Here is a 24,047-nt window from a genome sequence, read left to right as displayed (position 1 = left end):
AAAAATTTTGAGTATTTTTCTTGACTTTCATGTAAATCATTAGAGATAACTCAACATATCATATGTTTTATATCATATATTTAATATATTGCCCATGACCATATGTATATTCCACATACTTAGATAAATGTTTTTGATTAAATATAAATTAAGTTTTCTTGAATAGGCGTACACGGCACTTGCAAGCCCTCTATAAATTATTAAGACTCGGTTCAAGAACTCAACTTGAGAAAATGGATCAGAGTAAATGCAGTTGCAAGGTTTGTGTGACCGGAGGTGCTGGCTACATCGGTTCAGCCCTGGGTCACTCACTTCTACAACATGGTTACATTGTCCACGCTACTCTAAGAAGCCTGGGCACGTACATTAATTCTTATCATTATCTTCATACTTTTGTGTTAATTAGTTTATACTAAGGTGGGTGTAACTTTAAAGTGTGTAGTTTATTTGGTTCCCTGATAAATAATATTAACTAGTTATTTACCTGCGCGTTGGGCGGTGAATTTAGTCGGGTAAACTAGGGCAAGTAGCAATTTATCGCAAATTCGGTCGGTATTCGCTACGTTCTTTACGGCACCGAAACTAAGCCTAAAAATAAAATATACTTAACATAAAAAATAAAAAAAAACAAAGTATACGTCACGATGTTTATTCGGTCGGTAAAACCTAAGCGTTGAAACTCAGGTTTTGGTAAAACCTGAGCGCTATGGTGGCGAATCGAAGCAAATTCGGCTAGTATCATTTACGTTTGTTACGGTAACGCAATTAAAACAAAATATACATAAACATTGAGGTGGACCAACGGGGTGGTATCAGTCAGTAAAACTTGGTATTGGTAAAGCCTGGGCGTTAAGGAAGTAACTCCACACGAATTCGGTCGGTTTCGATTATGTTCACGATACCAGAACTAAAACAACATAAAACAACAAAAATAGCATTGGAAAAACCCCAACATTATCAGTCCCCGGCGTTAATACGCGAATTTGATTAGTTTTTATAATTCTGACGACATCAAAGAAATGAACATAAGTTTAAAAACCAACATATACGAAAGAGAAAAAAAAAAGTTATTAGTTTTCATAATTGTTGAGGCCACCAAAGAAATAAACTAGTGTTAAGGCCACTAAAGACATCAATTATTTTTTAAGCAAGGAAACACACTCGAACTTGCGCTACTTGGAACTTAACACAAACAAACCAACCAACCAACTCACCACCAAACACTCATGTTTATTAGCTTAAAAAACTGTAGGGCCAATATTATATATTGTTTTTAGGATTGTATATGTTGTTTTCGTTTGCTTTTAGTCGGTGTAGTACGTACCCGGTACGTTTATTTGTATGTATTGGAGAAATGGGGACCCTATAAAGGGACACTTTACCATTTCTCCACAACTCTTGAAAAGAACTCAACACAATTCAAAGAAAACTTTTGGAAATAAACTCTTTCTCTCTATCTCTCTCTCTTCATCTTTTCTCTCTTTTATAATAACAAAACTAAGATCCGAGATCCGAGTGTCGTTGGTGATTTCCGCTAACCAACAACATGGATTGATCCGAGTCAAGTTATGAGATCCATCAAGAGGACCTACAATTGGTATTAGAGCTTTCGGCTCGACTTTTTGTGGTTTTCGGGTCAAACTTTTTGGATTTTGATCTTAGTTTTTGTTGGATTTGAGGTTAATTTCGTGTTACTCACCATTTTTGGAGTCCCTTACACCTTGGAAATACATGAGAATCACCAAATCTAAGTTTTTAGTGTTTTAAGTTTTAGTGTCCGAGCTCAGATTCGGCTTAAAAACTCAGATCTAGGCCGATTTATTGATTTTTAGACTAAATTCTTTTTGACTCTTTGGAAGTTTAGGTGCTATATTCTCAAAAAAAAAAAAATAAATAAAAAATAAAAAATTCGCGTCAGGTACTGTAGCAATCTCGGGGGTACTGTAGCAGTCGCATCGCGGGGGGTATTGTAGCAAAAAGATTTCGCATAACTGTAGCAACTCGGCACTGTAGCAACTCATGCGAAAAAAGGATTTCGAATGCACTGTAGCAAAAAAAAAAAAAAATCGCATGACTGTAGCAACTCATGCAAAAAAAGGATTTCGCATGCACTGTAGCAACTCGGTACTATAGCAAAAAAAGGAAACACTTAAATTTTTTTTCTCTTTCTCTACAAAAAAAAAAGAAAAAAAATTATATCGAGTTAAAAAAAATCATGTCTTACGAACCTAAACTTGGAGGAAATCTGGATATGGAAGAAAGCCGAAAGAAAATATTAAAAGGAGAATTCGACATGTTTATACATATTAAAGGAGAATCGGTTGCCTTTCTCATCAATAGATTTGAGTCACTCGTCTCCAAAATGAGTAGTGTCGGTATCATCAATGGTTTGTTTGAGATCAACATGAAGTTGTTGAATTCACTACTTTACACATAGAACATCAATGTGGTTACCATCAAAAGAACCACAAACCTGTATACCATGACACTCTCAGAGTTAGCTTACCATCAAGTCTTTTGAAATAATGGAAGATAAGCTCCAAATGAACAATCAGTCCAAAGAAAATAAAGTTGAGACAAGTAATAAAGTTGGGACAAGTGTTGCCGGTAAAAGCAGTCATGCATGTCCTATCATTCCCGACACATCACCAGCTGATGAGGTAAATCACAATCTTTGTTCTCAATCATGCATCAACAAAGTCACATATTATAGATATCATCAAGACGAAGTTTTGAAAGAAAATGCAAAACTTCGTCAGTTAAATGTTGAATATGTAAAAGCTGACAAAATCTACGTTGAAAAGATTAAAAATCACCATGATGATGTGGCAAATCTTAAACTTAAGATTTTTATAAAGGAGCATGATGTTATCTATTATAAAAACATAATTTCTGAACTAAAAGAGGAAATTGAGAATTTGAAACTTGATGTTTTTGACAAAAGGGAAAAGGAAAAGAAAGTTGAAAGATTTGAAGCATCATCTGAGAAATTGAATGATCTTATTGGAGCCCAGAGAAGTACCAAAGTTAAAGCGGAGCTAGGATATGATTATTCAGCGGTAACTCTACCGATGAATGATAATTACACTAGCTTGCCCCACTTTAGATATAATATTTTTCCAGACGAGGAAATGGAATACGGGGTTGGTAGAATACCAAAGCCTGTGAAATTTGTTCCTGCTGCCTCTCAAACTGCTGCTCCAGTCCCATCATTTGATAAATCTGACATCAATGTGTCTTGTGTAGCAGGTGATGTAAATGGTGGTGAATGTGGGACGGTTAACATGGGTTGTGAGCTTAATGAAGGGTTAGAAACACGTTTTGAGTCTTGTGTGGATCTAACCAAAACAATTAACAATCCAGTTTGTAATAAAGTTTGTGAATCCATATTGGGAAGTTTAAAGTCAGGGTCAAATTATGTATTTTGTGAAAATTCAAGTGATGATAGTTGTACAAACGTTTGCAATGAAAATGAATGTTCTTCTTCTGACTCAGATTATGAAACCGTTTGTGACGAAAATTTTGTTGAAAAATGTGTCAACGAAAAAGTAGGCCTGTTGAGGTGAACATATCAAGTTGTTCATCATCAAGTTGTGAGACTGAGGATAATTCAAGTAAAAGCAAAGTTTCTGAAAATGAAAAGACAAGTACTTCGTGTAAATATGTTCCACCAAATAAACGATCACTTTCTCAAACAACCAATCAATTTAGAAATCCTCAGCCATACAACTTCTGTGACAACAACTACTATGGTCATTATCAACAAAATTTTGTTGATCCATCTTACACAAATGTGTTTTATAATCATGTTTCTTTCCAAGGATCACCTTTCCCACCACACCAATCACATTATAGTTCAGAAGAGTTCTTTGGCACTCCAGGAGAAAGTGTTGTTTTGTGTGTGGTCACTCTTCTCACCTTGCAAGACATTGTAAGCACTGGTTCAAGCAACAGCTTGATATTCAAAGGCGGCTTAGTCAGTCCCCAAAAGGAGCTTTTAGTAGCCCTGATTCAAGGACTGATCAAGTTGATAGTGAGCCCAGTGAAATGGATGTGAGATCCAAAGTAAATAAAGTAAAACACAAGAAGAAACCTTTTTGGAAAACCAAAAAGGATAAAATCAAAAAGGATCCTAAGACTGCAACATCTAAGGATTCACCAAAAACAGTTGTAAAAGCAAGAAAACAAAAGTCCAAAATTGCCCAAACCAAGGAACAAGTTTTTGCTTGGATTCCTAAGGACTGCTCTTCATCAAGTGAGGCTCCAACAAGAAATAAATGGTTTTCAGGAAATAAAATCAAGTTTGGTCGATTTACGGTTGACCTTCCCGGGACAAAAGTATCCCGGGAACCCATGTCTATTTGAACGCTTAGTGCATGCAGGGTCAATCAAGGAGGACTATCAATAGTGGTACTTAGATAGTGATTGCACTCGGCATATGATGGGAGACGAACCCTAGCTATTTGATGCTATAAACCATTCGATGGCAGATTCGAGTCTTTCATAAGCGACATTGGGAGGACAAACTTCATGGAAGGGAAGCCTTGTTTAAATGGTTCAACAACAACTTTTCGAGCGTTTCTCAAACCAACCTCATCCAACTGCTTCTCTCAAGTGATGGATCCAGCATCAGCTGTTGGATCTCGGTTTGAATCTCTTCAACTTTGTTATACAATGTGATAATGCATGTTTAAGATAGTCTATCTGACAACAACTTTGCTGACCTTTTCACTAAAGCCATCGATCATGCCCGGTTTGAATTTCTGGTCAAATCGATCGGCATGATCAATTTTGATTAAAACAACCTATCTATCTTTTTGTATATAAAATTGTAAATATTTTTCAAATATGTCACAATTTTAGAGGGAGAAAATGAGTTAAGTTTAACTCACCAAAAAGATTTTCAAATCATCTTAAGAAAAGCAAAAACAAATCATTTGATTTACCAAAAAAATTTTATATTACTTTTAAGAAAATCTAAAAGGAATTGTCTCGTTTAGAGGGAACTTTTGCTTAGAGGGAGTCAGATAATTAAAATTTTCAAAAAGAAATTTTGAGAAATTGATCCAACCATTGAAAAATGATAAGAAATTATATCTAACGATTCTAGCACATGAAAAGAGTAGATCAAAAGCCAACAAGATCATTGCTTGATGTGTAGATAGGCTGGACAAATGAGTAAGCGTCATAGTGATATAAACCTAAATTCTTGCCGGTACTAGTGGTTACACGTTTAAGAAGTGGTTGCATGATTCCGGTAAAGTCATATCAATGAAGGATGAAATGTAATTAAACATGTCATACCCAAGCCTCTCTTTACCTGATCACAGTTGTCTTATGTAATCAAGTGTCAATTTTAATTTTCCTTGAGTCAGAAAAAGAGTCAAGAAAAGAAAAGAAAAGAAAAAGAAAAGTCAAGAAAAAGAAAAGAAAATAAAAAGAAAACAGAAAAGAAAAAGGAAAAACCAAGAAAAAGAGTTAGAAAAAAAATCAGTTCTAGGAATTTTAACTTCTGCTTTATTTATTTATTTATTTTGATTCAAGCCTTGGACTTTCTCTGTTTGTAGTTATACAAGATCTGATTGTTAAGACCTTGAATCTTTTGCTTTATTTTAATTTTTCTAGATCGAGTCAAGTGTACACAAAATAATGTACAAAGTGTCAAGTATGTTAATAAGATTACTATGATCAACTAAGAAATGTTTAAGTCAAGTTGAGGTGATTTGTTAACACAAAGTAAGCTCGAGGTATGATGGAATCAGTAACATGTCTGACTAAGTGGGGACCACATAAGCAACGTGCCTAATTGTACCTTAACGTACATGTTGACATCAAAATACTTGTTAAGTTTAAAGTGGACAAATTATATCTATAATCGACTTTAGGTTCTTGGCATAATAATGTCCAAATAGAAGTGTGATCTAGAACGTAAACAGATAATGTGATTCCTTGTTGTGATCTTTCTCACAAAAATAGCTTGGTAAACATTTAAGTAAATATTTTTTTTATATATAACATTAATTTCATCTTTATTCCTATATTTTATTTTTATTTTCTTTTGTTTTATTTTATGTTTCAACTTCAAAATATTATGTATATATTTTCGCTATTTTAAAGTATATGAAAATGTCAAAAAGATTTAAAGTTTTTATTATGTTTGTACATATTTTATTAAACCTTGTTTTATTCAAAATCATGAGTTTTGTTGTTAAGGTCGTTCATGCAAAGTTTGTTGAAAACCTGAGACTTAAACAAATCACTTACAAATTAAGGGACTGAAATTGGGAGGACCTGTGAACGAATTCTTCTTTAACCCTCGAGAGGGTCTATGAACGAATCTTATTCGTTCTAAGTTTTGTGCAGCTATACATGGACAGGTAGATCAAGATCAAATCTGCTTGGAGTTGCAGATGCTGAAGCGAAAAGAAAATGAGAACGTGAAAGTTGGTGGTTGAAGCTAAAAATGAATTGATTGCATCCGAAGACAAGGAATGAAACCAGTCGGCTCAAGAAAGTCAACAAAAGAAAATTAGATGTCGAGCCTCCCGCATCTGATGTTTCTAAAATTTGCTGTTGCCGATTCTTCCCAGAAAATAAGATTCAAGTCTACAAGACCTGAAAATAAAGATTTGTCCAAAATCCAATCTGGTTCAAGATCCTGGATCAAGACAAGTACTAAGTTTCAAGAAATAAAGACGAAGCAAAGAACTTGATGAAGGGTCCTCGACATACTCAATCCTAGAGGGAGATTGTAGGGCCAATATTATATATTGTTTTTAGGATTGTATATGTCGTTTTAGTTTGCTTTTAGTCGGTGTAGTACGTACTCGGTACGTTTATTTTATACGTTTATTTGTATGTATTGGAGAAATGGAGACCCTATAAAAGGGACACTTTACCATTTCTCCACAACTCTTGAAAAGAACTCAACACAACTCAAAGAAAACTTTTGGAAATAAACTCTTTCTCTCTCTCTCTCCCTCTTCATCTTTTCTCTCTTTTAGAATAACAAAACTAAGATCCGAGATCCGAGTGTCGTTGGTGATTTCCGCTAACCAACAACACGGATTGATCCGAGTCAAGTTGTGAGATCCATCAAGAAGACCTACAAAAACAAATCCTAAATAAGAATCCAAGTTGTGGCACCAAGCTTCTCTTTTACTATATATATATATACACACACACATATATAGATAATTGACCAAGTAATTTACTTCTTTAAAAACCCTAATCCAAGATAAATAATAGTGTGCTGAGGGGCAGACCTACCCTTGTGGTACGGGTCGGCGTCACATGTGAATTTTTTTAGTACTATATAGTGTAAAAATCCCGACCGGTCCATGTGAGCATACAAAATAGTCAACTGAAAAAATTTCTGACTCCTGTAAAAAAATTTCTTGTGTTGGCCACTGGGTCTGCGTTAACCATCTATATTGATCGAGTGATTAAGGAATATATATATATATATGTATATATATTATTTGTATGGCAGGTATATATATATATATATATATGTATATATATTATTTGTATGGCAGGTGATGAATCAAAGGTGGGCCTTTTAAAAAGCTTTCCATACGCAGAAGAAAGACTTCATTTGTTTGAAGCTGATATTTGCAAACCAGAAGAGCTTGAGAAAGCTATACAAGGCTGTGTTTTTGTTTTCCATGTGGCATACCCCTTGTTTCACAATAGTGGCAGCTATAAGGTGATGTGGCATTCTTGAATTTACATATTTTAAAGATTATAGAAAGATATCTTTTACATATCTAATCTTCACGGTTCATTCGAACGCAACAATACGTTTTCTATTGAAACTAGCTTACGTTAACAAATCCGTTAAATTTATATGAACTACGACCTCTTAATTTGATTAAGAGGTTATAAACCATTAAGAGGTAGCCTCTTAATGACCATTAAGAGGCTACCAAACAGCCCTAAAATACCTTACTAATAAAAGCAAGCTTGTTCAAAACCAAATTGGCGTCCTTCGATTTTGAATCGATGGCATTCTCTCAGACAAATCTACCATTTCTTCAAATTTTGTGATAAACCTGACATAATCAATTTATGTAATATTTACAAGTATGCAATTTAGCTAATAAATATGCCATAAAAAGTGCAGAATTAATTGATTATTGTAGTGAACCAATAATCAAGATTCTCATGTAGTGTTAATCACGAATCATCAGAAGTATAGTGGTCGTGTTGTAAATAGTCGAAACTATGTTTAGTATATGTTTTAAGTATAATGTAAAGTCTAGGGTCTAGAAGTGTCAAGATGGAAGTTATACAGGTGTCAGTATATGTACGAAGCTTGAAAGGTTACAACCCTAGAATCACACCTTTTTGTGATCTATAAATAGGGGCAACATCAGAACGTTTATTTCATTCAATCCAAGTTAGAGTTTGAATCAAAGTGTGTTATTCATATCATCTTGTTTATCATATTATCTTTATCAATTCATTATCAAAGATCATCAAGTCTGGGCCAACATCTCAAACTTAGAAGTTAAATCTGGTTTGATTTTGTGGGTTTGATAATGATAATATTATGTTGCATTTTTGTAGTCCAACAATATCATTGAGGTGACAATAGATGCAATGAAGAAGATCGCGGATCTTTGCATACACTCAGGGACAGTGAAGCGCCTTATCTACACTGCTTCCGTTGTTGCAGCTTCACCTTTAAAGGATGACGGGAGCGGTTACAAGAACAACATGAATGAGAGCTGCTGGACACCACTTCATCTTGATGTCCAATACGCAGATGGGTTCTTTAAGGTTAAATTTATCAAACTTTTTCACACGCGTCACTACTAGAAAACTTGGTCGTTTCCATATAGTGTAGCTAAAATAGGGTTTTTGGTCGCGTTGAAATTGTGTCGAAAATGTGTAGGAAATTCCTATGCTTTATTTCCATCATAATTTTTTTGTAGAAAATTTTCCCCTTTTCTAGCGGTGTGTTTTGATAGTTGTGATCTAATTGGTATAACAAATCAAACACAATATTGAATTTGAATACCAATAAAAAAAATACAAAGTTGATACTATATATATATATATTTAAGTTCAAACAAAAACCCGAAAACAAGACACCATTATCCACATAATTTTGACATCGTTTTATAGGGAATGAATCGGTGAAAGGAAGAGTAAAATGACACGATCATAAGTGGTAACTTACTCGTCGTCACTAAATAAACATGGGCTTTGGTTTAACAACCGGCTCGTTACAATTAGTTTTGACTACTTTAATACATAAATAATAAAATCTTAACCCATTATAACTAATCACGGAATAAAGAGATCTAGTAGGCCCTAAATACGGATTAACAAATTGGATTATATTTCATTATTAGTGTTTTATTTCAACTATTTTGATTTTTCTTGTGTGTGGTTATTTTTAGGACTACACAATCGCGAAAACAAAAACTGAGCAAGAAATATTAAGAATTGGGGAAGACAAAGCGAATGATTTAGAGGTAGTGACATTAGGTTGCGGGATGGTGGAGGACATTTACCATACCCCTCAACCAGTGTGCTGGCGTTAATATCACAAATTTCCGACAATGCCACGCAATATCAAAAACTATGGTACCTAGAAGAATTGCTAGGGAAAATTCCGATCATTCATATCGATGATGTTTGTCGAGCACACATCTTTTGTGCAGAGACGCCATTCATAAATGGAAGATTCTTATGTGCTAGCTCGTATGTAACAAGCGCAGAAATTGCAAAGTATTATCAGAAAACCTACCCACAACTTAACCAGGAGTAAGTTTTGAAATAACGACGTAAACACTTTAGAATAAAAATATATGACTTGATACAAGTTAATATGCTAATTTATCATGGTCTTCTTGTTTTAGGTATCTTGAAGAACATGGGAGAGAAATCGAATGGGGATCGAAGAAGCTTGAAGATAAAGGTTTTGCTTACAAATGTAGTACCAAAAAGATCCTAGATGATTGTCTTGGATGCGCTAAGGGATCATGATATATCTGGAAATTGTTAGAAGTAATTCATATGGCAGCCATTAAGAGAAAAAGTAATGAAATTGTTGGAATTTATCTCAGAATAAAGATGTCTATTCAAGAATAAATCATTACTTCATTTGTATTATTCAGTTTTATAATTGGCGTGTCTTTTGTTATTTCCTATTTAAATGTTTTGCTTATCCTCAATAATACAACAAATCATTCTATATTTGAGTTCTTTACATTCTTGTTTACTATAAACGTCAACAATGTGATATTAGAGTCCATAACAGTCTCAAGCTTTCACGTGTCTTTCGATCCATTCACAGTGATCAATAGTGCGCGCGCACTGCTTGGCGCTTCGTTCCAGTGTTTAAGTGTAACACCCAAAATATTAGACCGGAATTTTTATTTTATTTTTCACACGGAATATAGTCCCAACCTTTTCAAAATATTAAACACGTAAACGTGCCATCACACTTTCCCCTTTACAAAACATAACACACCCTAAAACAATGTCGTTGAGTCTCCATACAACCCATTTTAGTTTTAACACTTGCTAACAACACATGATGCTTCCAAAAGTTTGTATTCAATGGGTTTAGATTAAAGGTGCATGACTAAGGGTGAGCAAGATTTACTAGATTCGTAAAATCCTTAATTAGACTCAAATACATAAAGGGTCGGGTTAAGGGTATTTAATTTCACATTAAAGGGTAAAAGGGTTTCAAGGGTCCGACCATTTTTCAAACCGTTGACCTTTTTACTAGTTTATAGATAGATATACATCAGATTCGCGATTAATCTGAAATTTTTTAGGGCATACTACTGATTGGAACCATACTACTGATTGGTATTTCATATATGATTGGTATTTCATATATGATTCATCACAAATTTCTCAATTACTAAGAAAAATAAAAATAAAGGGCATACTATTGATTGGAACCATATATATGGGAATCACTGAATTGTTCACTACATGTAATTTGTGAATGTCAATATTATTTGTATCAGTTTAAATGGTTGATAAACTTTCGAAGTTACACTTTACTATATTATTAAATGAAAGTATAATTGCTCTAGGATTTATATGTTAAATTCATATATGAGATATGCAACTAGTAAATGCAAAAAAAGAGATGTAATTACTGCCTTAAAAGGTAAAAGGTTGAATCTTTGAAACCCTTATTTATCCGATTCTTGTGGAATTACCTGAACTTAATCACATACATGTTTAGCCAGTTTAAAACCGAATATATTATACCAGGTTAAGTAAATTTGTGTGTTAGATCATTATATAAATGAAATATTAAATAGTTGGCAATGATGATTTCAAAATAAAGAAAATGATGTTGTGAAAAGATACTCTTGAAATTATGTATAACTTAGTAACTATAATTAAATATATATGAAAAGAAATATTTGACATAACTTACTATATTTAATTTAATATATTTTGTTTTATTAGTATAAATACGAAGTGTGAAATAATAGAAGTGAGAAAAAGAATTTTGGGTGTGACAAGTGACACAACCAATTACTTATTTTTTGAATACAAGTTAGACGTGTTAAAAAATTATGTTAAACACTAATTTAATATATTGTTAGAAGTTTGAACTTATAATAAAAGGTGTAATGTTAGTTGGTTAGTTTGACCACGAAAAATCCTAAATAGTTATAGAATATAAACGCAAAGAAACGTGACATGTTAAAAGTAATGGATGTACAAAGGGTATGAGACCAAATGTGATATATACTTTTGTAAAAGAGAAGGATAAAAGCACGAAACAAGTTATTCATCGATGTGACATACATCTATGTCTATGTTAGTAATTTATTATATCTACGGTCAATTTACGGTATACCATAGTTGCATAACACTTTGCGTAGTATTTCGCTTTATTCTATCAAGCGGTACCAATAACCATATTGCACACGAAATATCCTCTCATGTGTAACTTTCCATTCACATATCGTCAACCAAATGCACATGCGTTGGTAAAATTTAATAAATACACGGACCAAACTCATGTAATGGCCATTTTATTTTTGTTAGCCACTAATATTCCTATTTAACGAATGATGTATCTAACTATTATGTTAAATTAATACATAGTTTTTATATGGCCTTTAACTTAGCTATCCACATAGGATTACAACTCAATAATTTCCAAAATTATAACTTACGCACAAGTTTTCATTTTTACATTTTCCATTTCATAAGTTGTAAAATAAAAATATGTTGTTGGTGGAAATCAAACTTACCGCCTTGCTTTTAAAATGCTTGTAAACTTACCAACTCAACTATGATGAATTGATATTAACCTAATCTGTTTCTTAATCGGTATAGATTCACAAGAAATGCTATTATGTATATTATTAAATTTAACTTTTTAACCACCCGTGTATCACACGGGCTATATCCTAGTTGACAAATATAGAAACTAATTTCATAATTCATATACACACGCATTAATGTATTGATCGAATCGTGTCCACTTATGTATTGACAAAGTTAAGTAAAGATCTATAATATATATAAACGAAAACCCAAAAATCCTATGTGTCGTGATGTGGTCGCTCCCTCCTTTTATAGAAGCCACCGGATTTCTTAATTTTTAAATGGAGGCATCTCATTGATTTAACCCAAATTCATGGGTATGGGTCTTATCAAAACCAGATAGCTCTTAAACGGGTTATAACATCTCATTAAATTAAAAGTTAATCTTACAAATTATTTGATATGAAAATCCTACAAAATAGGAATATACTAAAATTTAATATCCAATTTAAAAAGAAAAAGATATTATTTATAATTAATAAACAATTTTATAGTAAAAAACATAAGCGGGTCATGGGTCACCAAATCCAGATAGCTTTTAAACGGATTATAACATATCATTTATTTATAAAACCCTTTCATCATCAAACCCTAAGTATATTATTAACTTTCTTACAATAAAGAAAATTAAAATTCAAAAAATAAATATTAAAAAACGAAAAATGTAAAACAACCATTCTCTCAATTCATCAGATTACTTTATTTGTAAATGACCCGAATTCACGGGTAAATGTCTCACCAAACCCAAATAGCTCTTAAACGGGTTATAACATCTCATTATATTAAAAAAATAATCTAATCAAATATTTGATATGAAAATCCTATAAAATAGGAATATACTAAAAATTAATATCCTATTTTATTTTAAAAAAAGATATTATTTATAAATAAGAAACAATTTTATAATAAAGAAATAAACGGGTAACGGGTATCACCAAACCAAGATAGCTTTTAAACCGGATTATAACATATCATTTATTTGTGAAATCATTTCATCATCAAACCTCAAATATATTAATTATTAACTTTCTTACAATAAATAAAATTAAAATCCAAATATACATATATAAATATTAAAAACGAATAATGTAAAACAACCCTCATAATACGGAGGATAAAATCTAGTTAATTAATATATTATCAATGTTGTCCATATCAATATAGTTAAGCAGCGGACACGATTAGCAATATTTTAATTAACTACAAACACTTTAAATCATAACTATTATCTTATACTTGGAAAATTGGTGCAAATGATCAAGTGTAACTGACAATAACTCGATAACTAGAATATGTATTCCTATCTAGAGGAATCACAACCATCTCCAATATCCAATAATCCAAAATAGAGTGATACGATCACACAACTATTTCATATAAATACCAAAGGGTTTGTAGCTTAATGGTATTAAGGTGTAAAAACAAGACGTCTATTTCAAGTGAAGGTATTCATTGACTCATGGGATGATTAAGGAGGTGATTCCCTCAATCCAGTCTTATTTTACTCGTTGCGGTCTCTATTTGTTCTTTTGATATTTCATTTGTTCGTTTGAAAATCGTTGCTTCTGTATTCACTGAACGAGGCTAGCAGCGACTGTTGGGCTTTTGTATTAATTGAATGGGGTCATTAGAGATTCGAGGGATGGTTAAGGATGTGATTCCCTCATTCTAATCTTCTTTTACTCATAACAGTCTTCATTTGTTCGCTGATGATTTCATTTGTTCGTTTGAAAACCGTCGATTCTGTTTTCACTGAACAAGGCTATCAGCGACTGTCGGTCTTTTGTATTAACTGAACGGGGTCATTAGAGACTCAAAGGGTGGTTAAGGACGTGATTCCCTCATTCTAGTCTTAATTTACTCATTGCGGTCACCATTTGTTGGTTTGGAATTTCATTTGTTCGTTTGAAAACTATTGCTTCTATTTTCACTGAACGAGGCTAGGAGCGATTGTTAGGCTTTGTTTTTCACTTAACGGGACATTTAGGGACTCGTGGGATGATTAAGGAGGTGATCTCATCGTTCTAGTCTTATTTTACTCGTTGCGGTCTCCATTTGTTCGTTTAGGCTTTCATTGGTTCGTTTGAAAATTGTCGCTTCTGTTTTCGCTGAACGAGGCTAGTAGCGACTGTTGGGCTTTTGGATTTCATTGAACGAAACATTTAGGGACTCGTGGGATGATTAAGGATGTGATTCCCTAATTATAGTCTTTTTTTTACCCATTGTGGTCTCCATTTGTTCGTTTGGATTTCATTTGTTCGTTTGAAAACCGTCGCTTATGTTTTCACTAAATAAGGCTAGTAGGGACTGCCGGGATTTTGTATTAACTGAATGGGTTCATTAGAGACTTGATGGGTGGTTAAGGATGTGATTCCCTCGTTCTAGTCTTGTTTTACTCGTAGCGGTCTCCATTTGTTCGTTTGGGCTTTCATTTATTCGTTTGAAAACTGTTGCTTCTGTTTTCATTGAACGAGGATGGCAGCGACTGTTAGGCTTTTGTTTTTCACTAAACGGGGCATTCTGGGACTCGTGGGATGATTAAGGAGGTGATTCCCTCATTTTAGTTTTATTTTACAAATTGCGGTCTACATTTGTTCGTTTGGGCTTTCATTGGCTCGTTTGAAAATTGTCCCTTCTGTTTTCACTGAACGAGGCTAGCAACGACTGTCGTGCTTTTGTATTATTAACAAAGGCAACTCAAAGTATAACATAAACAACATATTGATCACTTTATAAACATGTTCAAGCTTTACCAAATCAAATACTTCAAACACGTACGGTCACTTATAGAATCATCATTAACCTTCAACTTATGATCGAGTTGTGATCCTCCCTATAACTCCATATAATGACCCTCAACTAGTAATTTCCTCAATTCAACATAACCACACTTGGTTTAGTGTTTACCATCTATGTGACATTAAACATCCTTTATAGATATTCGTTTACTAACACTACCATACTTTTAGACACCATTCCAAAGTAAGATTCAGTTCAACATATATTTACATCTAAATCGAGTAGTAAATATAGTTGAAACTATATCACACTACACATTGTTCATGCATATACTTTCGTACTTGTGAAAAGGTAAACTCGCATTCGTCCGTAGGATTGATTGAATTTTGACTTCTTCCACCAACCCGCTGGCTTCCTGAAGTCAAAAATCATTTCATGTTAACATTTAAGTCTACGAACATATGCCTTCATATTACAACTTATTCTTTCCAACTTTTAATACATTCATATAGTTTGTTTGGACTCGTTACGGCTCATTTGATTGCATCCTTCTACGAGGACCCATGATATTCAAAGATAATGGAGTAATTAACAAACATATTCTTAATATGTGATCTTCATTTAGCTATATTATGGGTTTTATCTTTCACATTCAACTTTAACTATTTGACGAATATTTTTATCGTTAAACATATCAAGGCAATTAAGAACGTTAGTCATTTCACAGACCTTTTTCAAAATTCCAGTCGAGATTTGGGATGATTCCGACTTGAATTAATTCATCTGCGCGTAATTGATTTAATAAAAAATCCCACCTCTGCTGGTCTGTTCTTCCCAGCCATAGACCATTTTGATTTCTTATTTTTATTTCTTTCTGCTGCTATCAGGTTATGTTTGTCTCTAGTTGGTTCTTTTCGTGTTCAACACGACAACACAATTATGGTTCACCGTGAAGATAGGAGATCATGTGTTTGTTTAAAGAAACGCTTGATTATATCTTCATTGAATACAACATAAATAATAATTACGAACAAGAATAAAAGATAGTTGGTTACAAAAGTTGAACTAAATAATAACAAAATAAATTTTAGTATAGCTGCGAAGATTTTCATTTATTAAATTCATGTTAAGAATTGAAATTTGTAAAGAGAACATTAGTATGTTCACTATTTTTCTTTAAGAAAATGCACCAATGGGATCTGTTTTTCATTTCTAGTAATGTATATATAATATCTAGATATATATAGTCCTGCCAATCTACCCTAACATGACCCTCAAATATTGTTGTCATATTAGAATGTCAATGACGTAGGGTTATATATATAAAGTGACGAGCTAGTTTGTATTTACCACCAGATTACAATATAAGTCCCTATACGGTACTATGAACTACTAACATGTGGTCTAATATGTTAACATCAATATACATATGTGGTGCACATGCTGGCATGCAGATAAGGTATTCTTGAATTTAATTAAGTTGTACACGGCAGGACAATATATCTTAATATCAATATATACATATGTGGTGCACATGTCTAGAAGTACAGTAGTTGAGGCAATAAAAGAAAGGGCAAAGAAGAAAGTGATAAGGGTTTGTCTTTTGAATCTGAAAATATATATTATGGAGAGTAAGGGCAAGTGCAAGGTTTGTGTAACTGGAGGTGCAGGTTACATCGGTTCAGCCCTGGTTCACTCCCTTCTACAACATGGTTATATTGTCCATGCTACTCTAAGAAACCTTGGTATGTAACCTTTGTTAATTTCTTTGCATATTTTTATTTATGTAGGTACATCAGTTGAAAGACGAGGGATGAAACCCTAAACAAATTTGTGTTGATCGAAGAAGACACGCACACTCTTAATTATAATCTGTTTACATTGACATCGTATATAAACACAACGTACATAATAGCGGTTATATAACTACATGGTGGTTATTTAACCAGCTAACTTTAGCACATATATGCCAGGCCCTTGCCCCTTGGCTTAGAAAATATCTCCTAATAAAGGCGTGTTCGTTTCACAGAATTAAATGGAATTGGAATTAGAATTTGTATAGGATTTATAATTGGATTTGGAATATAAACATTCTAATATAGAAATTGGAATTGGAATTGAAGGAATTGAAATCCAATTTCATTCTTGATGTGTTTGTTTGACAAATGAATTGTAATCTATCACCACAAATGAATTGGTATCGTTTTTTTACGAATATAAAGGCGGAAACATGTTTTTTAGATTTTTTGTTTTTAATTTATATTTTGCGTTACGATTTTTTTTTGGAACTTTTTTTAGAGGTTTCTATTAATATCAAAAACCCCTAAAAATATTCAAAAATAACAATAAAAAATTCATAACTCAAAAACAAAAAGAATAATAAAACTAAAATGTTTATTCGTTGTCCTCTTTCAAAAAAAAAATCTCGAGAAAAGATTCCAATGAATTTATTTGAATTCCTCCACATTTTGGAAAGATTTTAAATTTCTTTATTTAAAGAAATTTGAAGGAATTGAATTCCAATTTCAATTCTTTGCGCCGAACACACCAAAATGGAATTAAGATTCCAATTTCAATGAAACGAACACGCCATGTCATGGGATTTTAATTCCAATTTCTTTGAATTCTTACAAATTCTGTGAAACGAACGCGCCCTAAAATTTTACTATTAAGTATTAACTAAATACATAAACGGCTCGAAACTTCGTATTAAACTTGATCATACAATTAATGCTAGCAAGTAACAAGGATACCCTCTTACTCAGTTTATATAATTTTCGTGGCAGGCGATGAATCAAAGGTGGGACTTTTGAAAAGTTTTCCATTTGCAGAAGAAAGGCTTCATTTGTTTGAAGCTGATATTTACAAGCCTGAAGAGTTCGAAAAAGCGATACAAGGCTGTGTCTTTGTTTTTCATGTTGCAGCCCCCTTACAACACACTACTGGCTCTAAGGTCATACTTTCTTGAATTTACAACAAGTGATAAAAAAAAGTTATATTTCTTTTCTGATCATTAGATATACTTACATGCAGTACGATAATACCATTGAGGCAACAATTGATGCAGTGAAAACGAACATTGATGCTTGCATACACTCGGGGGCAGTGAAACGGCTCATCTACACTGCTTCTGTTGTTGCAGCTTCGCCTTTAAAAGATGACGGGAGTGGTTATCGGGTCACTATTGATGAGAGTTGTTGGACACCCCTTCATCTCAATATCCCTTACTCAAATGATTTCTTTAAGGTTTTATCTAATTTCATCAAATTATATTTACTTAAGAGTTTAATTCAAAGTTTCGATACAGAAACTTTTGGCAGGGGCGCGCAAAATGTGTCAATATGGTACAGGTTAAAACGGGCCGGATCAAAATGAGTAGGTAAAAAATTACAAATGATGAATAAAGTCACACTAAATATTGGTAAACAAATTAAAAGTGGTAAAAGTGAAGAGGAAACAATTAAACAAAAAGTTAACATATAATAACAATTACCAATGGTAAAAAAAGTTAAAAAATAACTTAACTTTTTTTTGAACCGCAAATTTCATTAAAGCAACCAACTACCCTTCTACCGAGAAGCTAGCATGGCTCGAAACACAACAAAACTATAGAAAAATTACTACACCATTTATTTTCATCTATCCTAATTTAAATCCTAACAATAAATAATAAAGAATAAAGAATACTTAAAATAACACAACTAATGCAGTACTAGATTATTTTAGGTTCCTATACTTAATTCCACCTTGAATTTATTTTAACCATTTTAACCATAGAAAATCACATAAAATGTTTTGGTTATTACTTTTAACCTTTAATTAGCTTTCTAGCTAGTTCAGTAGTCCACTCTATGCTCTTCATAATTGCCCACTAATAAAAGCTTTAGAGTGCTCTAAATGTCTAAATTAATATTGAAAGTATAACATGGTTACTTAAATATTCTGGAGAGCAAGAGCATTCACAACCTATCTCCATTTCTATGAAAAAGATTTTCATAATGTAAGATACGGTTTAAAGTGCTATGAGTAAAGAAGATAAAAAATGTAATGGTTTTTTTATATATTTGAAACATTGCTATTCATCCTCTTTTACTTTTTAATTCGTTTAGAAAATAATTGTAAGTAAAGGAGTTAGAAAAAGTACTGACAAAATGTATAAAAAATATTAATTAATTAAAAATGAGAGAGATAAAATAATAATTTTTAATATAATTTTAGATTTAAAAATAAAGGAAGGGATGTGAATACTCAAAAGTGGGCCTTGGCCTATCCTAGTTAAGCTATTTACATAATAACCATTTTTTAACACTTGTATTATATATCTTTAAATATTTCATTTCTTTAATTCTAATTTTTTTAGTTTCCTTTAGAAATCTAATTATGTGAACAACCAGTTTTAGTTTACTTCTAGCTTTCTAAATCTTTCATTGTTGTTTCCCTTAGGACTACACGACCACGAAAACAAAATCAGAGCAAGAAATATTGAAAATTGGGGAAGAGAAAGCAAATGAGCTTGAGGTGGTGGCATTAGGTTGTGGGGTGGTCGGTGGCAGCGGATGTCTACGATACCCAAGAGGCAGTTTTTTGATCTTCATGTCACAAATTGTCAACCATGTCCCAAGTTACCACTCACTAAGATACATGGAAGAATTGCTAGGGAAAATTCCGATTGTGCACATCGAGAATGTTTGTCGGGCGCATATCTTTTGTGCTGAGACGCCATCGGTTATTGGAAGGTACTTATGTGCGAGCTCATATGTAACAAGTGCAGAAATTGCAAAGTATTATCATAAAACCTACCCGCAATTGAACCAAGAGTAAGTTTTGGAATAACATTGTACTTGACACAAAGGATTAATGACATGATGTTAACTATGCTCTATAACATCATGGATTTCTTGTTTAAGGTATATGGAAGAACATGGGAGAGAAATTGAATGGGGATCGAAGAAGCTTGTTGATAAAGGATTTTCGTACAAATATAGTACCGAGATGATCCTAGATGATTGTCTAGAATTTGCAAAGAGATCAGGCTTTATATAGAAATAACTAATGTTTTGTTGTATCAGATTAGTTACAAGGTTTGTTAAACAATGATTTCTATATTGGAATTCAAGTTACTGGCTATGGTGATATTATTGATCAACTAATTATGTTGTATTTCAGAAGTAACGAGAATTGTGAAAACATATATACCAGTTTATGAAATCGTACCATAAATAACAATTTGAAAACCATCATATATATAGATTACAAGTTAGTTTTTACATGCTGGTGTCGTCCTTCTGGTCCAATAGCATAGGGATAATGGTTATGGCTATGGATATTAAGGTTTCAAATTCGAAACCTAATCTAATGGGGTTTTTTCTATAGTGGTGGGTTCCTCCTTGATAGTCTTCCTAGATGAGTCACGCTTGAAGCATCAAATTCAGTATAGACGGTTGACATCTCATCTCAGGAAGACTCACTCGTACATTGAGATTATTCCAAACGTTGTTAAAAAAGGTTTTTACATACCGGTATATGATATTGAAATATCAGATCTATATAATGAAATTGGAGTAATGCAAGGTAATATCTTCCATGTGAACCATAAGACCAACAAGGTACCACTCAAAGGCCTTATGCACATTCTAGATCGACGATTGTCGAACGCATTCAAAAACAGAAGCATCATCAGGAAACCATGTTTTTTTCCCTGATAATAATGTTTGCACTTTCTCTAGAACAAATGCATTCAAATCGAAGGCATTAACAGAAAATCTCATTTACCCCAGTGCAATGGCAAAGCTTACTTAGGGCCGGGGAGGCCTCGGCCCCCAGGTTTTTTCGCGTAGTAGTGTAAATTTCTCCGTTTTCACCCCGAAATTTTTTATGCGTAGTGTAAATTTAGGCGTTTTCGGCTGAAAATTTGAGTCCGGCCCCCCATCGTTTATGAATTTTTGTATACATTTTGAGTCCCCCCCCTTCCCGGTGTCTTAGTCCAAGCTTCGCCACTGCCCCAGTGTATAATTAATTCAAAGACATTGAAGTCAATATCACGCGGCGTTAGTCTGCTCATCATGTGAGGACCAAGGACGTGATTGGTGATCCCAGCCCTAATTCACCACCTCAAGCTCATTTGCATCTACTTCATAGACTTTGAGTCGGTTTTATCTGTTGTGGTTGCCGATTGTGGTCTATTGTTAGCTCGACGGTGATTGTGAATTTACGATTTATCTATCGTTGACTATTCAAATTGATCGCCCAGACAACGTGGGACAAAAATACTTGTTAAAGTATTAAACAATAAAAAAAGATAGCAAGATAAAACAAAATTCAATATATTGTTACTATAGACCTACTTGGACGAGAGTAACGTATATATTTATCCACTTGCATCATTTAACTAATTAACTATGCTTTGACTTAATGGCTTATTCAGCACTTGGAAGTCTTCTTCACCCTTTAATCACTAGAAAAATCCCACTTGTACTACCTAACTACGACAATTAATTACAATTGGTTTGCTGGTCCGATAGTTAAGATTTGAGATTTTATACCTTTGGGCTAAATTAATATTGGAAGTATAACATGGTTACTTAAATATTTTGGAGAGAAAGAGCATTTACAACCTATCTCCACTTCTATGAAAAAGATTTTTATAATGTAAGGTGTGATTTAATTAAGATGCTGTGAGTAAAGAAGATTAAAAAATGCAATGATTTTTTTTATATATTTGAAACATTGCTATTCATTCTTAACTTTTTAATTCGTTTAGAAAATAGTTGTAATTAAAAGAGTTAGAAAAAGTACCGGCAAAATGTATAAAAAAATATTAATTTATTGAAAATGAGAGAGATAAAATAATAATTTTTAGTATAATTTTAAATTTAGAAATAAAAGAAGGGATGTGAATAGTCAAAAGTGGGCCTTTGCCTATCCTACTATAGACCATGTACTCGTTTAAGCTATTTACATAATAAACCTTTTTTAACACTTGTATTATATATCTTTAAAAATTTCATTTCTTTAATTCTAATTTTTTTTAGGGTATGTTTGGTTGGAGGTAATGGAATGAAGGAGGAATGAAATGGGAGAATGAATGGAATGGACAAGGGAATGAAATGGATCATTACCATTCTTTTGTCTTGTTTGGTTAACCTATGGAATGAAATAAATTATTTCTTTATGTTGCTCGGTATCCAAAAAAAAATTGTTGGAATGAAATAGAAATAATAAAAACACTCTTATCTCAAAATACTTTAAAAAAAACAACCTACAATGGTGACAGTGGTAGCTCTGGCCACGAAAATGGTTGTGGCGATGGTGGAGGTGGTCAAGCGATGATAGCATTGGTAGTGATGGCAATGGTATGGCAGTGGCGGTCACGCAACGACAATGGTGGTGGTGGTGGCGGTGATGGTCAGGCAATGACAGCGACAATGGTTGCGGTGGTTACGACGACATTGTTGGCAACGGCAGTGGTGGTGGTAACGCTGGTTGTAAGGTGGTGGTGGTGCCGATGGTAATGGTGATGGTTATTGTTAGGTGGTGGTGTTGTTGTTGAGAAAGTATGGTGAAGGAGGAATGAAATGAAAAAAAAGAACGGCGGTGAGAAAGAATGGTTTTAATGGAATAGTATTTTATGTGTAATGGATGATTTCATTCCATCGAGCAACCAAACACCATTTTTTTCATTCCCTTACAATGAATCATTTCATTTCCCATGTCATTCCTGCATACCAAACGCTACCTTAGTTTCCTTTATAAATCTAATTATGTGAACAACCAATTTTAGTTTACTTCAAGCTTTCTAAATCTTTCATTGTTGTTTCCTTAGGACTACACGACCGCGAAAACAAAATCAGAGCAAGAAATATTGAAAATTGGGGAAGAGAAAACAAATGAGCTTGAGGTGGTGGCATTAGGTTGTGGGGTGGTCGGTGGCGGCGGATGTCTACAATACCCTAGAGGCAGCTTTTTGATCTTCATATCACAAATTGTCAACCATGTGCCAAGTTACCACTCACTAAGATACATGGAAGAATTGCTAGGGAAAATTCCGATTGTACACATCGAGGATGTTTGTCGGGCGCATATCTTTTGTGCTGAGACGCCATCGGTTATTGGAAGGTACTTATGTGCGAGCTCGTATGTAACAAGTGCCGAAATTGCTAAGTATTATCATTAAACCTACCCGCAATTGAACCAAGAGTAAGTTTTGGAATAACATTTTACTTGACACAAAGGATTAATGACATAATGTTAACTATGTTCTATAACATCATGGATTTCTTGTTTAAGGTATATGGAAGAACATGGGAGAGAAATTGAATGGGGATCGAAGAAGCTCGTTGATAAAGGATTTTCGTACAAATATAGTACAGAGATGATCCTAGATGATTGTCTAGAATTTGCAAAGAGATCAGGCTTTATATAGAAATAACTAATGTTTTGTTGTATCAGATTAGTTGTAAGGTTTGTTAAACAATGATTTCTATATTGGAGTTCAAGTTACTGGCTATGATGATATTATTGATCAACTAAGTTGGATTTCAGAACTAACGAGAATTGTGAGAATATTTATATGCCACTTTATGAAATCGTAATAAATAACAATTTAAAAACAATCACATAGATTGCATTACATGTTAGTTTTCACATAAAGGTGTCATTGACATCCTGGTCCAAGACATGAGAGTGATGGTTAAGGCTTAATTTGTAAATGATTAAAAAGACAAGTAAATATACTTACAAGGTACCACTCAAAGGCGTTATACACATTCTTCGAACGCATTCAAAAGCAGAAGCATCATGATCAGAACACCATGTTTTTTTCCCGATAATGATGTTTGTAGTTTCTGTCAAATAAATGCATTCAAATCGAAGGCATTATCAGAAAATCTCATTGATCCCAATGTATAAATCCAAAGACACTGAAGTCAATATCACGATGTGTTAGTCCGCTCACCCGGTGAGGACCAAGGACGTGATTGGTGATC

At 33.3% G+C, this 24,047-nt stretch overlaps 1 protein-coding gene and 1 pseudogene across 3 annotated transcripts in view; both read left to right on the top strand.

Annotated features, from left to right (window-relative positions):
* The window catches only part of LOC143632927 (NADPH HC-toxin reductase 1-like), a 42,327-nt gene extending 18,890 nt beyond the window's left edge, over nt 1-23,437 (top strand). The window contains exons 2-6 of one of the 2 annotated variants that reach the window (XM_077101334.1): nt 16,712-16,808; nt 17,850-18,016; nt 18,097-18,309; nt 22,886-23,259; nt 23,350-23,437. In XM_077101334.1, coding sequence (XP_076957449.1) covers nt 16,712-16,808; nt 17,850-18,016; nt 18,097-18,309; nt 22,886-23,236 — 828 coding nt within the window. In that variant the 3' untranslated portion in view covers nt 23,237-23,259; nt 23,350-23,437. Of the gene's footprint in view, nt 1-16,711; nt 16,809-17,849; nt 18,017-18,096; nt 18,310-19,506; nt 19,881-19,970; nt 20,242-22,885; nt 23,260-23,349 lie in introns of those variants that run through there. The other variant, XM_077101333.1, reaches the window with a different exon arrangement.
* Nucleotides 234-10,025, top strand: LOC143632925 (NADPH HC-toxin reductase 1-like; annotated as a pseudogene). Its single transcript, XR_013153599.1, has 5 exons — nt 234-357; nt 7,539-7,708; nt 8,572-8,784; nt 9,411-9,777; nt 9,873-10,025. The product of XR_013153599.1 is annotated as an NADPH HC-toxin reductase 1-like (transcript).
* Nucleotides 23,438-24,047: the final 610 nt, after the last annotated feature.

This window comes from Bidens hawaiensis, unplaced genomic scaffold, assembly GCF_021521415.1.
Source record: "Bidens hawaiensis isolate Kalapana, Puna unplaced genomic scaffold, B.hawaiensis_p1.1 tig00006555_1, whole genome shotgun sequence".
NCBI lineage: Eukaryota > Viridiplantae > Streptophyta > Magnoliopsida > Asterales > Asteraceae > Bidens > Bidens hawaiensis.
This window is presented reverse-complemented; position numbering and strand designations above follow the sequence as displayed.